The 16,843-nt window shown below is 36.7% G+C and overlaps 2 protein-coding genes across 7 annotated transcripts in view; one reads left to right on the top strand and one right to left on the bottom strand.

Annotated features, from left to right (window-relative positions):
* The window catches only part of Fas2 (fasciclin 2), an 80,337-nt gene extending 78,430 nt beyond the window's left edge, over positions 1-1,907 (top strand). Inside the window, exons 8-10 of one of the 3 annotated variants that reach the window (XM_065302349.1) lie at positions 25-217; positions 402-473; positions 790-1,907. In XM_065302349.1, the coding sequence (XP_065158421.1) occupies positions 25-217; positions 402-473; positions 790-940 (416 nt within the window). In that variant the 3' untranslated portion in view covers positions 941-1,907. Of the gene's footprint in view, positions 1-24; positions 218-365; positions 474-789 lie in introns of all 3 variants that reach the window. The other 2 variants (XM_065302348.1, XM_065302350.1) reach the window with 2 other exon arrangements.
* A 3,137-nt stretch (positions 1,908-5,044) lies between these two features.
* On the bottom strand, positions 5,045-16,753 carry LOC135791534 (mitogen-activated protein kinase kinase kinase slipper). Of its 4 annotated transcripts, XM_065301939.1 has the most exons (11): positions 15,726-16,753; positions 10,964-11,293; positions 10,470-10,645; positions 10,337-10,357; positions 10,030-10,201; positions 9,517-9,708; positions 9,065-9,241; positions 8,561-8,596; positions 7,578-7,664; positions 7,377-7,515; positions 5,045-7,276 (listed from the first exon to the last, which is right to left on the bottom strand). In XM_065301939.1, the coding sequence occupies exons 1-11, from the start codon at positions 16,441-16,443 to the stop codon at positions 6,214-6,216; spliced, it is 3,111 nt and encodes a 1,036-aa protein (XP_065158011.1). In that variant the 5' UTR covers positions 16,444-16,753; the 3' UTR covers positions 5,045-6,213. The 4 variants fall into 4 exon arrangements, with proteins under 4 accessions (XP_065158011.1, XP_065158013.1, XP_065158012.1 ...); XM_065301941.1 differs by lacking the exon at positions 8,561-8,596 and having other exon boundaries at positions 15,726-16,752; XM_065301940.1 differs by lacking the exon at positions 10,337-10,357 and having other exon boundaries at positions 15,726-16,750.
* Between the last annotated feature and the right edge of the window lie 90 nt (positions 16,754-16,843).

The following is a 16,843-nucleotide window of genomic DNA, read 5'->3' as shown; positions in this document are numbered from 1 at the left end:
TCTAAAATATTTTTGATTATTTAGGTGTTGACGTCCTGACATTCCATGACCCACCGGCCATTAGCAGTGTAATGATTATCGGCATCGTCGTCGCCGCAGTATTCCTGATCCTTATTGCCGTGGACATTACATGCTTCTGTGTGAATCGTGCCGGAATTATTGCAATGATCTTCTCCAGATCAAAGAGAATGGATGAAGAGGATCCTAAACTATCCAGGTGAGACATGTTTAATTTTCAACTGCTAAAAATGTGCCATTAAGTGAATAATCAATACATATTGACTTTCAAAATTGTGAATAAAAAACGCTTCAATGTTGAAAGAAATTGTACGGCACAATTTTTAACACCAGTACGAATGTATCAGTCTATACAGTTGGCGATTTCCGCTGCCTTATTGCAGTTACAAAGCTGCCCCGGCGCACCCCAACAGCCTCAATCTGCCACTACCCGTTAAACTGGCCCCCTCACCTGTGTAAGACAATTGCAACACAATTTTTTGATTGCAAACAAAAAAATGTTTATTTTTTCAATTTTTCCTGCATTGTACAATTTTCTTGAATGGTACCGATTAGCATGCAATTCGTTTGTAATTGATATATTTACAAATTGAAGACTGACTAGTTCTAGAGTGAGCATGTAAATATCAACTCTCTGGGTTGTTTGTCCAGTTGCCAGACTGTTTGTTATTTGTTTTCGCACGACCGTTTGCCTGCGTGTTCGGAATGTTTATCAATTGTGGCTAAGAGTCGAACCGCTAGTGAAATGTAACTCATGTATCAATGTTTTAGTGACGAAAAGGAGCCTCTAAGTCCAGAGAACCGCGACTACACCCCGCTTCAACCCATCAACGGCGAAAAGCGGGACATTTCCGTTGAATTTGATGGTAAAGGAGTAAAGACCACATCTGGTAGCACCATTGGCCGACACTCTGCAGTCTAATGTGTACTTCATTTTTAATCAGGTATGTTTTATCGGCGATTACATTATACTAGTAATCACCAAGGGATATGAGAATGAATTACCAGACAACGTAACAAATAGCCATAAACCGTGACAACCTGAATTTTTTTTAAATGCAACGTGATTCTAACGAATTCTTTGCTATATTTGACTGTAAATTTAATACTTCAAAATAGCATTTTGTACCAGTATTTTGAAATGTACCGGTGAGGCTTATTTGACCGCAATTTTCAGCTTTTGATGACGTCAAAATCACTTGCATTCATATTTATCTTATAGTATATACTATATAATGTGCCAAAACATGCAACATTTTCACATTTATAAGAATTTGTAAATGATATATATTAGCTAGTAGCTTTTTATACGATGTTTTAACGAGCCAAAGTGAAATTACAATTGTAAGTATTAAAAATTTATACTTTTTATCATTAAGGATTATCAGACACAATTTGCCGACTTTTGTACGAAAGCTTAAGCGTATTGAATGTAGAACAAAATCGGCACCCAATCACAATGTGTTTTGTATGTGCGCGTGCGAAATCTAAATGAAGCTAAAATTCTATTTATATACGGAGACGATGCAAGCAGAAGAATCATGACACTTATTGTAATGAATTGCTTTTAATGTGAATTTAATGTATTATATTATAAACTATTCTATTTAATTGATAGCGAAGTAAATGAATGTAAATTGTTACCACTTTAGTTCGAATTTAAAGTTAAACTTAAGTAATTTTGTATTGTATGCATTTTAGTTAGTTGTCCCATGTCTTACGTACTCGGTGATTACGCAATAGGGTACTTAAAAAGAGTTGCGCAAGACTGAGTTTGTTCTGGCTAACTATTGCAGGAATTAATTAGCATTTTACAGTATTTTATAGTTTTTCAATTGAATCAATGCTATAAAACCTTAAAGAATAAATGTTTTCTATGATACCAAAAACCAATACTAAAATTATCTACCTGGTGTCTCCAACTGGATGTTTACGTCGGCTAGCAATTCTCTTTCCTGCTTAGTCGGTCGTGCGCGGTGGTGTGGTGAGCACGTGTTTTGTTGGTGCGTCTTTCTGCATAGTTATTAATCGCGTTTCTTAAGATGTTAATGTGATAGTGGCATGGGTGACAATGAATTTCAGCAAGTGTGGCTTACAGTTATTGAATTATCGTGCATGGAATCTGAAAGTGATTGGCTTTATCCTAACAATGGTAGCTGCCGTCGGATACCGTCCGCTTGCTAATACGTCGAATTGGTATTATTATTTATTCAACTGTTAATTTATTCAGATAAGCAACATTTATTACTAATGTGAAGTCAGTTGTTAGCAGAAGGACAATTGAGTAACGTATTTATTTATTTTAATATTTACTTATTTTTTTTATTGGGTACTGAAACCATGTGGTACCGAAGTTACACAGCTATAGAAAATGGTTTCACCACACGTTAAAGAAATACAATTACAAAGTACTTTCATGATTGTATGAGGTCCAATAAAAGACAATTTAATATTATACTTGTAAGCCTATTTCTTTTTATATCCTTTTGTCGTTTTCAGGAATCGTTTAAAAATAGTATTTGGTTTAACTTTCGTGTGCGTGTGACGAAACATGTGTTGTTCGTGTTGTTCTTTTAAAAACATGAATAAAAGTGCAACATTTATACCTGAAACGAATACGGTAAGATAAGAGAGCGCGGTGGCTCAGGTGCATGTACCTGTACTTGCATATTCGAGATTCATGGTTCGAATCCCAGTAGAGCAAGGATGTTTTCTTAAATATCAAAATAAATCCGAGTAATGTGGGTTGCCTATGCATCAGAGTTGAAATTCAAATGAAATTCGAATAACAACGAAGAACGAGAAGGAGAGGACGGGCAATACAGAGAAAAGAAGTTCGGAATAGAGTGAGGAAAGGAGTAGAGTAGGAGGAACGGAGTAAGATGAGAAAAAGCCACCCCGAGAACAGGAGTGGCTCAGATTTTTAAATTTTTTGGCCCGTGTCGTTAGACAGTCTACTGCTTCGATGCGTCCATTGCTCCCGGCCCATCCTACAGCTACGATGTCTCTGCGCTTCATCCCCGAAATTATCAGGCATATCAACAATTTTTATGGTGGGGGATCATCCCTGAGAGGGGAACTCCTTATAAGGACAATCCTTATAAGGTCTTGTACAAATATTTCTAAGTTTTAGTCGCCTCAAGAGGGCGACACTTAAAAATATTCTTACAAGTTCTGACCTGTACCTGAAATGGAAGGAGGGGAACATACAAATCATATGGGGCAAAATCACTTGTAATATTTCTTTATTGAGACATGTTTTACAATGAAAACTTAGAATATATAAAATTAAACCAAATATACGCCGCCATCTTTGAATCTAGTTATACGACCAGTATAGCCTCGCACATGCAGACAAGTACCTAGAGTAAAGAAAATAACAAATAAAACATATAATACTCACAAAATTTGTATAATTTTCACGGTAATTACGGAAAACTATTGTACAGAGTGTTTCAAAAACAATATAGAATATTTTTAATAGAGAATGCAAAGTTCAAGTAGGAAAATATATATCTAAAATCACTCCCAATAATATCACAGAAAATTAATATACAGGGTGATGCAAAAAGAAAATCCTAAGTTTTAAAAGAAAAACGCCCAAACACTAATAATTATGACCTATTTTTCAGTAAATAAGTGTTTAAAGACCACGCGGTTGACATAAAAACAAGTAAAGTCATTATTGGATTTGATTTTCACATGGCTGAAGTAATGCGAAACATACCTTGATGCAAAATAGATTTTTGTGCCTTTGACTTATCCAGTAAGTTGTAAGGATCTTAATTATGCACATTGTAGGAACGATGAAGTACGCGTTTAATACAAGAGAGTATCCGACGGCCGACGGAATATCACTCACGCTTTACCGCTGTGTACGTACAATTCTCATTTAACGAACGACTCACATCACTCGCGCACAATCGAAGAAGCATTTAGTAATATTATGTAACAACGCGAAGAATAATTCACTCAAGAATAATGAAGAAAATTTGCGTGCGGATCACCTGACGACAAAAATGAGACTAACGTGATACACAAGCCAACCGCGTGGCGACAAAAATTGTACGAGATAACTTGTTTGTTAGTAAACAATGATGCTTTCAGCGTGGTAGTGCAATGACAAAACATTTCTTTTTTTTTATGTCGAATGCAGTTTTCATTAAAATTTGCAAATAGGGCCTAAACGGTTGTTGTTAGCAAAAAATCGTACTAAAATAATCGATGTAGAATTAAATTATATAATAGTATACGAAAACAGAATTTAAAAATTCCAATTTTTAATTTCGTACATAAAAAAGAAAAATCTTTTGCCTTTTTTATAATAAAATCTTTTCTTTAAAAATTTTTAGTGCCCATTTCTTCGTTTTGAGAAAAATATGCCATCTTGTCTAGAATTTTTCAAGGATTAAGAATATGTAGTTATTTTTATTCTATCCCTTTTAGTTGTCGAGATAATTTTTCTCAAAACGAAGAAATGGGCACAAAAAATTTTTAAAGAAAAGATTTTGTTATAAAAAAGGCAAAAGATTTCTCTTTTTTATATCGAAAATTAAAAGTTGGAATTATTAAATTTTGTTTTCGGATTATGATTGATAATTTAATTCTACATCGATTATTTTAGTAACTTTTTTTGTTAGTACTAACCGTTTAGGCCCTATTTGCAATTTTAATGTAAACCACATTCGACATAAAAAAGAAAAATGTTTTGCCTTTTTTATGGCGAAATCATTTTTCAGCAAATGCAACTTTTGAAATAATTGGAATTTTTAAATTCTGTTTTCGGATACTGAAAGTAGATTAAATTCTGAATCGGAAACAAGTAACACAATTATAAATAAAGGCCCTATTGGCATGTAAAAACAGTTTTTTTAAATAAAATTGCAAATAGGGCCTAAACGGTCAATGTTAGGAAAATAATTACTTACTTAATCAATAAAGAATTACAATATCTTTCAGAATCCCAAAACAGAATTTAAAACTTCCAATTATTTTATATATTTCTTTGTAAAGAATACAATGGGTATCAAATTGAAATGTTTTTATTTCATACAACGCATTCACACAATTGAGTATTACTTAAGTCATATCGTTTCATGAAACTAGATTCCACTGGAATGTTCACCTTCTTCATCATACAATTATATATTCAACTGACAAAACCAATACTCGGACATAACTAGACAATCTCATTAATGAGTGTGGAAGCCAAATATTTCCGTAATTTGTTATTGATAAATGTCTCATTTCCATCTCACATGTATATAAATATCATATTTACATAATAATAAATATATATCTTATTTAAAGTAATAATTGTTAATCTTTGAAATAGTGCACTTTAAACTGCTCTTATCATAGTACTATAAGTAATTTTTCGTCGTAAATAATTCTCTTTTTGTGTTTTTTTACGCATTACTCGATGGCCACGATAATATAAGTAATGGGCTATATGCAAGTAAGTGAATGGAAATTAAACGGCGCATGTGCTTAATATAATTAAAGTAAATGCAAATGTCTTCGCCTCATTAAGTACAGTTTGGTCTTTCCCGATATTCATGTTGGAATTTAGAAAATCTACAGTTCTTTATTAGGTTGGATTAAATTATTAAAATAATTTATAATTATAAGTGATTAGTGAAAATAGTCAAAATGCACGTTTGGGAATGTCATGCAGTCTTAAATAATTACATTAAATGCAAGGGTACAAATATAATCTAGGAAACAAAAGAACAAAGCGTTTCAGCATTCCCTAGTATTAAATTGTATCTGTGTTCACAATAAGGCAGCATCTCTTCTACAATTTGTGTTCATATGTAACATCATAAAATTCGCACAAATTCATCAAAAATTATTTGAGTGTCAAGAGCACCAAGACGTCCCGATATAGTCATTTAATTGAGTTCATCTACAAAGAGTATATAAGTACAAGTCACAAATGTTGTTTAGAGCGTGGAAAGAAAAAGATTGCACATGTATGACTATGTTGTTGTTTCTTTTAGTTATCACTGTTACGTGTTAATTATCAGGCACCATGGATTGTAAATGTTCAGAATTAATCTACGTTTTGTATAGGTTTATGGCTAACTTAATGGTTTTTCATTTGGAATAGCAAAATTCATTCGAATTCAACTTATTTGAGCATCAAGCACTAGAATTTTAACAAATTATAATACTATCAATTAATTCGCTTGCCTATGACATAAACTCCTTCTCCATTTCCGAGAGGGTAGGCCTCTGTCGAGACTTGCGTATCAGAGGCGCGTTGGCCTCCGGATGCTGACCACCAGTTAGATTGATATCCATAAGAATGGGTGAGAATCTAACGCGACTTACAGAACTATTGTTGCTGTCTTTGGCTGAGACATACGAGCTGTCATCGCTGGTGAGACTATCAGGTGGTGTTGGATTCGTAGGCGTATTACCACCGGAATGCCCCTGATTCGGTTGGTAATTGTTGCGTTTGAGGCTGGATCTCAACTTGGTATACCCCGTTTCGAGGGTATTGGGGCGTTCGGAGTCTTGTCTGGGCGTGAAAGGGACATTATAATCGTACTCCAAAGGCCTGCGAGGAAAATGGGTAGGCGTGTAAGCTTCTTCGTCAAGTTTGAACGTTGGATTCACGTTGGAACCGCTCGTAGTAGTTGAACTTGCATTAGACACGTTTGAGGGTGTTCTACGATGATTCTGAATGGAAAGTCTTTGTGGTGTTCTTGAACCACTATGGCTGCTTATACTACTGGGGTTGTCGTACGCGTAGTCCGTGACGTAGCCGTACATGGTAGTACTCGTCCCCGTGCCACTGTACTCAGAACTATATCCAGCTGAATAAGTAGTCTCCTGGTAATTAAAGCCCAGATTGGTTTCGGCACGATAGTTGCCAAAATCGTTCCTCGTCAGATAGCCTGAGCAATGGTTGGATTCGTTGTTGGGTTGGTAATCGCCAGGTATGTAAATAGTAGTTGCACGTTCGTTGTATGGAATGAACAGCTCTGAACCATCGTTGCTTGTAGAGCTGGATTTACGACGCGGTGAGGGATTCGGAGTGATTTGAATGATATGTTGTGGGGAGTCAGTAAATCGGAGTGGTTTTTGGTCGTGTTGAAGATTGATCAATTGCGAACCAGATAATAAGGGTCGGTGGTGTTTTGTGGGGCCATGATAGGTATTATGATTATAGCTGCCCCCAGTCGTAGAGTAGTCATATTCATGATTCTCAATTGCTGGTCGCCATTGTTGCACCTCGTTATCATCCACTCTACAATCATTCAACACATTTAGTAAGCAATGGTAAGCAAAGTAACTGTCATAGCTGACTTAAAAGAGTAAATGTATGACGTAAAATCACAGAATATTACCTATTTGGTTGTAGCTTTGGGTGAAAAGGTGAAACATTTGACAAACGAACATCATATCCAGAAGCGACGCCCGCCAGCATTGCAGCAATATTATACAGCACCAGCTCAACAATTCCTAGTTTTGGTTTAAGTTTTATTCCTAAAATAAATCAAAACAACGCATTAGCATCTCCAGTCTGTTAAGTGTTAGGTAATTGTCACCTTCGGCGCTATAAAGTGTAGGAATAGGCACATTGTGACGAATCGATATCGGATATTCGGGCCCCCAATCTTCCGCCGACGAATAATCTGCAGAACATACATTTCCAAATTTGTTTAAGGCCCATTAATGGATTATCAACAAAAGTACCACAAAAGCTAACAACTCTCAAGAAGCCATCAAACACATTAATAAAATAGCCGTTATTAAAACAAATCACTTGAATAAAAAACACACCATAAATCAACTCGTCAAGAAAATTAATTCTTAAAAATATAAATCAAGACTACAAGTCTGTAAATATCGTGCTATTACCCAGGACATGCCGGTGACAGGAAATAATATTAAAGTAACATTAAAATAAATATAAATTAATTCATTAAAAAATAAATAAATTATACACATAGCTTTAATGATCATTATATAGAAAAAAAAAACATAAACTTAAAAATATTTTTTTAAAACATCGTTACAATGTTTATTGAAGAAATTTATACATACATTAATTTAAAAAACCACCACCAAAACCAGGGGGTAATAAAAGGACAATGCAATTCGAACACGTTCCTTGGCACACACATTACAACACTAGTAAACTGTCGAGCAATAATGAATAAACTGTTCGTAGTGTTCAAGCGGCATTGACAATATTTCGGAAGTATTAAAGTTAATGATTGCAAACTTCTATCTACCTTCCTACAAAATAAAATCATATAATTTATATAAAAAACACAAATATTTAAATTTTAAGACTCTATGCACACACACAATGCTTATGCGAGAAATGAACTTAAGCTGAAATCAAAACTGTTTTCATAAATCGCCTAAAACTGTCTGTGCTTAAAATGAATTTCTAAACGAAATAAGACGATTAATATATTTACAACAGGCATACAGTAAAAGTTACTGCATCCCAATGAAAATTGTAGGATGCTTTTGTTTTTACTGCACTCTGCATTGGCGAGATGAGACAAAAATCACTTACAAGCAATGTTGGGAAGACTTTCTTCAGTAAGTATCCCTTGAAAAACAAAAACGTGTGAATAAATGGAACAAAGACAAAAGTGATTGGTGAGTGTAGTAGCTAGCATGAAATGAGTCCCGGCGCGTCATTTGAGCAACTTTTCGGTAACACTGTGATTGCTATCGTAATCGTCTGAGGAAAAACTAATTGAATTGTTGTTCGCGAGTAAAGGTGACGCGCGCCCCGTTGCGATAACAAAACTGTTTGTACTAAACACGGTGTCGTAGTGTGGCTCGGTAATGTTACCGATGGACCGGCTACGCCTGCTCTCGCCCAGTACCGAAGAGGTGTTGTTAGTCGAAAAACTATGATTACGCGCGGAGGAGGCGCGTGCGCCAGCCGGCTCGGACATGGCAAAAGCGTTTGTTACTTTGTTGAATAACTGCTGCAGCATGTTATAATCACCACCAGCGGTAGTAGTAGGACTACCCTTAGTTTCGGGGGGAGTTGGGGGTGTCGTGTTACCTATATCATGTGGTGGCGGGCGGCCGAGCGCGCCGCGAGCTTTATCCAGGTTGGGCGCGCTCTTGGAGAAGACGCCACCGGGTCGTTGTGTCGGTCGCAGCGATGGGATCTGCCCTCGCTCACGTTGATGACAGGTGCTTGGGCCCCAGGTCTTGCCCTTCACCCCGTCCGCAGGCACTGCAAGACAACAATATTGTGGTCGACCCTATAGTGTCGCGTTATCTCAAACCCCGCATCCCTTCGCCGCATATTTGTTTGCTTCTCGAACTAGTTCCGTGTCGTGTGTAAGATTGTATGATTAATAATTTCAAACCAGTTCAAAAGGTCAAAAATTCACAGTAAAATAAAACTTCTACATCAACGTCACACTCGAAAAGCAAACCGTGCATTCATCACGCAAAAATACCATGCAATCATTTAAAATATGAATTCGTTTTTTAAAGATAACTCACGCGCAATCGCCCGAAGTCTTGTAATCGCTGGAGATCCTGGAGGACTGTGCGTGGAAATGACGCCGCTGAGCGCTTTGTTCGGCACATCCGTCGTGTGTTGCACAGTGATTGTGTGTCGGAAATCCGAGGGAAAGCTTATACTGGATCCAGGTTCTTTTTTTAATAACTTAAGTCTTGATCTCTTAAATTTGCCTGCAAGATATTAGGTAAATGAAGTAAAATGAACACATTATAATTGCAACAAATGAATATAATTATATTATATTGTTGCATTGTGAATGATTATAATTAATAAGAAACTAAAAATAACTTAAACAAAATGTGAAAAGTATCGGACTACAGGCAATATCCATAAACAGGGATAATCCTGTGAAAAAACCTTTCGTCTTTAATATGCGCCCAAATGAAAGCAATCAACATAATGGGTGTATGCCATTGCCAAGCAAAATGGGCCGAAACCTCGTGCATAAATTACATCCTACTGACTAGTGTATACGCTTAAAGTCCAAATACCTTTTCGTTTGATGGGGGTGGGCGTGTGCTGGTTGATCATCAAGTGCAACTCGCGCTGCAGCAGGTCCAGCTCACGATGGCGCAGCTCCTGCTCTTTCTGCTGCAGTTGCTCGGCTTGCCGACGTTGAAGAACTTGTGCTCGGTTCAGATTCTCCTCACGGTTTCGCAACTCCTAAAATAATCTCAATAAATAACACAACACTCCAACAATTCCCGTGGAAGTAAATTAAAGACACCCAATCGCAAATGTAGTCAACTATTTCAGATGCACACAAAGCAAAATTCTACAAAAGCACACAGTATTTACCTCCTCAAACGATTTGCAAGCCTTTTATTTGTGTGTTCAGAAGCAGCAAGAAAGAAGAACGTTGAATCAAATTTATGTGGTTTAAAAATTTTACAAGTATTGAGATATGTGTTTAATTGTGGCATAATTTTACCTTTTCCTTTCTGCGAAGTTCAAGCAAAACTTCCTCAATTTCCCGCCTCCAATCATCCTGCATAGTGTGGAAACTCTCGTGCGGTGTTTGCGTGAAAGATGAGTTTGCAATGTTACTTAGCGAGATAAGAATCTCTTTGAAGCTAGGTCTTCGGTGCGAATCGGACTCCCAGCATTCTATAAACATTTTATATTTACAAAATTTAGTTGCATTTTTCAACAACTGTTTAGTGAACATGACAGGTACACGATATAAAATCCACCCAAATCACACGTGCATGCATAATTCGTGATTTCCAACAGGTGACATTATCCGACATCTTCATGTCATTATTTATTCGTGTACGCCTGCGGTCGCCAAACCCCAACGCTAACCGGAACGCATTTAAATTCAACTTCTTTGACACGCGCCGACAAAAAACCCAACAACCTACATTCAAAACCTTTACATTTTTGTGCCGCATTATTATAAACAATGAAAGCTATAATAATTACTTTGCATTAGTGATCGCCATTGTTCGGGGCAAGTCTTGGGGATGGGCAGAGTGAGCTTGTTGGCGGCAACACCGTACGCCACCGCCAGAGTATCGATACCCTTGTAGGGCGTTTCGCCGGTGAGCAGTTCCCAGAGGAGCACGCCGTAGCTCCACACGTCGCTGGCGAGCGAGAATGTCGAATTACGGATCACTTCGGGCGCCATCCAGGCGTAGGTGCCCGCCTGCGACATCCGCGTCGTTTTGTACACTTCGCGCGCTAGCCCAAAGTCCGTAATCTTCAAAGTCTTCGACTCTAGGTCGTTATTCTCGATGGCCTCTTTCAGTAGCACTGCAATACAAACACAAAATAGACATTAACTACATCACACAACGTGCAATCACCAACAACTATCTCGAAAACAATTAACAGCAATATATTTCTGCTAAGAGGGAGTAAAACACACGGTTTACTTTACTAGTTTATTTATGACCGCAAGACCAACGCGGAGTAAAATTAGTTACTTGGCATTATTTTAAAAATAAAGTTGGATTTGCTTTTATTTTTTTAAGTATCTAACAGTTTTGAATCTTTAACCGTTCAATTTCTTTTGTTTGCTTAAATATAATCATATTTGGGTGTGTTGCGTTTAGCATAGAATACTATGTCGTAACATAGGCAGCATTCAGCCCACCACAAACAGATTTGATAAATAAACAAAACAACGTCGCGTATAGAATGAAATAATGTGCGGCAACGATTTACAACTTTATCTAAAGTTGAATTCTTGCCTTCTAACAACGACAAACCGATTCAATTTGAATACATAACTCAGCTAATACCAATTTATGACTTTAATCCGAAAACTTGTAAAATCGAGCCGCAATACGCGACAAATTACATGCGATACAACTTATGATAGGATGGATAACAAACAGAATAAAGAATAAACATTAAATAAAGATCAGTTACATCATCATCACCAAAACATAAGTGATCACTTATTGCTTATCGAAAAACTTTAAATTCGCGCATTTTATTTCTATCGCTATCCATTTGTGATACGTACTGCGGTGAGGAATTTATAATACCAAGGCAGCCGGTTTTTGATATCTTTATCTTTCTGTTTAGCATTTCACGTTCGAGAAGCAGACGATGAGAGAGACGTGGTAGTCGCCGTCGGTTCGGAAACCCCGTCGGTGTCGATTGTATTTTCTACGTGTTTCTATTTTTAATACACCAACTTCACCGCACACTCCGCTACGCCAATCACTTTGCAGCGCAAAGAACTAATTTCCAATGCACATGCGATTGCGATTTGACTCGATTATTGTAATTGTATTTTTTCATATGTACAAGATGAAATAATTATTTGCCTTTCAATCGGCGTGCAGGTACACTGACCTATTCAAATTGTTTTCCACGTTCAACATCTTGTGCCATTTAAGGCATCTTCAATGCCATTCGCACACTAATCACGGCACTACCATTCGCAAACTGTCAATCAGGCCAGGTTTATGTTTTCGATATGAATTTATTGTTGACTGGTTTGTTTTGTATTATTCACAATTCAAAATTAAATATTTGCATTAATAGATACTCCGATGTGTAGTGAGTATACTATCTCTAATAAAATAAACATAATGTTTTATTTTTTGTTCAGTAAACTTCTCGGAACTGAAAGTTTCTTATTCCGCGTGTTTACGAAGCACGAGCGGTAAATGACGTTTCTATTATGCATTACGAAAAGGTCCAGAATGTTTTCCCCTGAGTCAGAAAATGTTTGGACGTAAAGTCTTGAAGTTTTCAGCACAATGTTCTGACCCAATTTTCGTACTTGTCCAAACTACTCCTAAACTGAAACTGACTTTGCATAATGCATTTCTGTTTCCTCATAATTCTTATACTAACATGTAAAACTTAAGTTTAATAAATTAAACATATTATAATTATTCTAATTAACAAGACTGTTGTGTGTTTTGCGTTGTTTTATTTGTCCCAGTTTTGCTGAATCGATCTAAGTAAATATCAAACCAATACACATAAATCGAAAAGCAAGAATGGTTTATTGCCGCGATTTACTCGGTTGCACGTCGCACGCGAATATGATAATTAAATATTTTATTCCGTGTCGATAAATCCATCGTTTTTGAACTGTGAAGCAAATGAAGTAATGCATTAAATGACCCGTGTGTTTGCGTTGCATGCAAGAGTAAAAGTTTCCTTGAATATAAGTTATAATAAGTTGAATATAACACGTGCAGTGGTTCTACGCTATTCATAAAGGGTGTAAGTTAAAAAATATGCCTGAGTAGTGAAAACTTTCACTAGCTGTGGCAAATAGAGCACATTGAAATATTATTTATAATAGATTTCATTATCACAATCATGTAAATCTTATCTCATACATAATTCTATATGTGAAGGTGTGGTTGTTACGTTATAGCATTTTCAGATTATCTTCTGTTATAAATATATTTGCAAGAGTTAAAAAGTTTTTACGCGTTGCAAAAGTAGGAAAAGTCTGAAACAAAATGTGTGAAATTTATCGCATTTAACTTTGTTAAAACCGGTTACAATTAAAACATAGATAATCTTTGAGCCGCATTCAAATCTGATAATATAGCAATGATTAGATTAGATTTAATTTCTCCTGATATCCTGTGAATATTTTTACAAATTGGTGTTTATTGTGAGACGGTACGTAGTGGCATTGAATATTTCCTTCATTTTCATTATTTATTCAAATCTTCGAACTTAAAACCGCAAATAAAACCAATAAAACCATGCAAATATGTTTTACATTTTTACAAAGTTTAACGGTTTAATTCTTATCGGCTTAAATTGTATCAAAATTCAATAAAAGAAGATCATATCGTCAATGTTACTGTGACAACCTATATACTACACATTTCTATAGATATAACTTCGTAAATAACTAATATTTGAGATGCCTGCTTATTATCTTATTCAAAAGTAGACCTAAAAAATTTATCAAAACCTAGGGAAATTCCCAACACCACTTTATCTCTAATAAAGTGTGGGTTAAATTAAAATGCTATAAAAAATGTTTAAAAGCTAATTTCGAACACCATACAAACAAACTTATCAGTTTTGTCGTCACCAAGTGAGAGTGCTAAAAGTGACATTTTCAGGGAGAAATAAAACATTTTTAGTCATATTTAATTAAAACATATTGTTTTCGTTGATATTTAGGTCGATATATAGGACGATGAATGTAATGCTTCATATATCCGATAATTACACAAATAATTTATCCATGTGATCGGTAAAATATTCATAAATCCATTAAGAAATGCTAAAGTCTAAAATTCTGAGTTTTCCTATAAACACATTTCATTTACAATCAGCATGATAGTGATGATGAGTTGCAATTAAATGATCACTTTCACCAAAAATATTGCCGATTTAATAGTGTAAATTGTGTACTTAAAGGAGATTGTTGGCAGCAAGTGCGTTTTTACGACTATTTAAAACTTTTAAAACGTTTCGACCAGCACAAATCCAAATCGCGTAGCTGTTAATGGCACATTAATGTTGCATGTGTGGGAACTCCTGCAATTAACCACAACGCAAAGAACGAACACATGCGCAACTTAAACTACTGCTATAAAATGCAACTTACTTAAATCTTAAAACGAAAGTAATTACCTAAAAGCAAAATTTTATGCATCAATAAACTATTGATGATATAAAAATGGATGGCCTATATTAACGCGTTAAAGATTTTAAAAAAACATTTCCAACGGAACAAAGCATTTGCATGCATTATGCATGCGGAGTTGTGTGCCCACAATTAGTGGGTAATTAATTTGAATGCGCGACGGATTAATACCCGACCGATTTCGACACGTAAACAACGTGAATGCCGAAGAACGAACGCGTCAAATGTCGAGTTTGTTTTTCCCGAACTTTTAACGTTGCGTTGCGCAAAGACTATAAAAATTCCTCCCATGTTATTTTCGTGATTTTAAATTCCAAATTACGTCGAACACTTACCAGTTACCAGAAGTGGTTAAGATCTGAAATTGTTTGTAGAACTTTCGATGAAATTTTAGCAGTGATTTCAAAGAAAATCTCCGAAAACAAGGTAATTTCTCACTTGAAACAATGGCGTGATGTTTGCGAAGTGGAAGTTGGGACCATTCGTTAAATTTCGGTGAATTGGACCGATGCTTAATTATATACCGTAGGACTTTTAACTTTGTGTTACGAGTGCGTAGGCTTTGCGATGAAAATATTTATGATTAACCCGCTTCGGACAAATGCGGCGAAATTTGATGCAAATTTGTTTCGATGCGCACAAACAGCCTAAAATTCGGCGAATTTCCCGCCGACAATTAAATCCCAACTCCCATCGGCTCATTCTATTTAAATCATTTCAATTTAAACTAGTTTAATGACCGAAACAATAAAACATGATTTTTTCTCATATGAATTAATTTCGCTTATTAACATGATGTCACTTTGACAATTTTGCATAAATTTATATCGTTTGCAAACATTTACTATTAATACTACTACGATTACTACGCAATTGTCAAAATATGTCGCAGAACAATTTAGTATAAATTAAACGATTCATGATAATAAATTAATAGAAATTACTACGGTATGATCATTCTAATAACAAGGTTCTAATTTAACACCGTAACATTTAAATAATTAATAATTACATTTGTTAATGATATAAATCAGCTCAAAATGTTACTCTGAGTTTTCTATCCATGTAAACAAAACCCATACAACTTTTTTTACTTACCATTTGAACTTTTTAAGTCTCGATGAATTAAAGCCACTGGGGCTTGATTGTGTAAATAATACATCCCCTTGGCGATCTGAATCGCCCAGTCCACGAGTACATCCGGTCGAATCTTCTTGCCACTTAGCACCCGATTCAGCGACCCACCCCTGCAGTACTCTAGCACCAGGCACAAATTCGGTTCCGTTAAACACACACCTTCGAGCGACACAATGTTCTCATGATTTAGCAAACAAAATAATTTAGCCTCCTTGATGACATTCTCCTTGGTCACTGATATCTCTAAGTCCGGATCCTGTCTGGCGGCCTTCACCGCCACCTCGTGGTCCTTCCACTGCCCTCGATACACTTTACCAAATCCACCCACCCCAATCACCTCCTGCAGCCGCAGCTCGCTGAAGTCCAGCTCGATGGGGTGGATATCATTGATCAGGCTGTTGTTGCCGTCGATGAGATCGTCGTAGGCGACAAAGTTGGCCGGAAAGATGCCCACCTTGTCGCCAATCTTACCCGTCCACCAGCCCTCGTCGCCGGAGATCTTCGCGTCGTCGGAGAGCACCTCCACGATCTGGCCTTTGCTGAGCGAGAGCTCGTCCTCGCCCTGTGCGGCATAGTCGTACAGGGCGGTACAGAGTGACGACGCGCCCGGATGAACCATCTCGCCATTTCGGGGTGATTCCATCGACGTGAAAGGGCTTGGGCGGATCGGCGTCGGCATCCGTGGTGTGAAAACAAACACCGCACTATTTTATTCCGAATGCATGAATTCGTCGCATGGTGCGCAGGAACCAGGTGGTCACGCCGCAACTAAAGCACAAATCGTTCACTACGCTAACCACATTGAAACCGCGTTGGATTTTATGAGGAATGTTAATCGCGGGTGCAAGACTAGAAAACACTACATGATATAGAAATCACCCGCTTACACTGCTAACACCAACACGACGCGAACTCTGCGTGCTCTGCGGCCATATTTTGATCGAATCAACAATCCGGACCAGCAGCAGCAGCAGCAGGCGCGTTCGGGAATATCTGTCAACGACGCGACCTACTTGACCGACACCAAGCTAAATATTACTATCTTAACCTATGCAACCCAAAATACATCAAACCCAACT

The sequence above is a fragment of the Atheta coriaria genome, unplaced genomic scaffold (assembly GCF_025399875.1).
Source record: "Atheta coriaria isolate IRGN ID8LTWV9N9 unplaced genomic scaffold, Caltech_Dcor_3.1 hic_scaffold_5_pilon, whole genome shotgun sequence".
Lineage (NCBI taxonomy): Eukaryota > Metazoa > Arthropoda > Insecta > Coleoptera > Staphylinidae > Dalotia > Dalotia coriaria.
The sequence above is the reverse complement of the archived record's forward strand: the minus strand, read 5'-3'. Positions and strand labels throughout refer to the sequence as shown.

Coding starts and splice junctions, on each gene's coding strand:
- LOC135791534 (XM_065301939.1), bottom strand. CDS start 16,443: ATGCCGACGCCGATCCGCCCAAGCCCTTTCACGTCGATGGAATCACCC. Junction 10,646..10,963: donor ATGGCGATCACTAATGCAAA/GTAATTATTATA, acceptor AAATGTTTATAG/AATGCTGGGAGTCCGATTCG. Junction 7,277..7,376: donor CCAAAGCTACAACCAAATAG/GTAATATTCTGT, acceptor GAATGATTGTAG/AGTGGATGATAACGAGGTGC.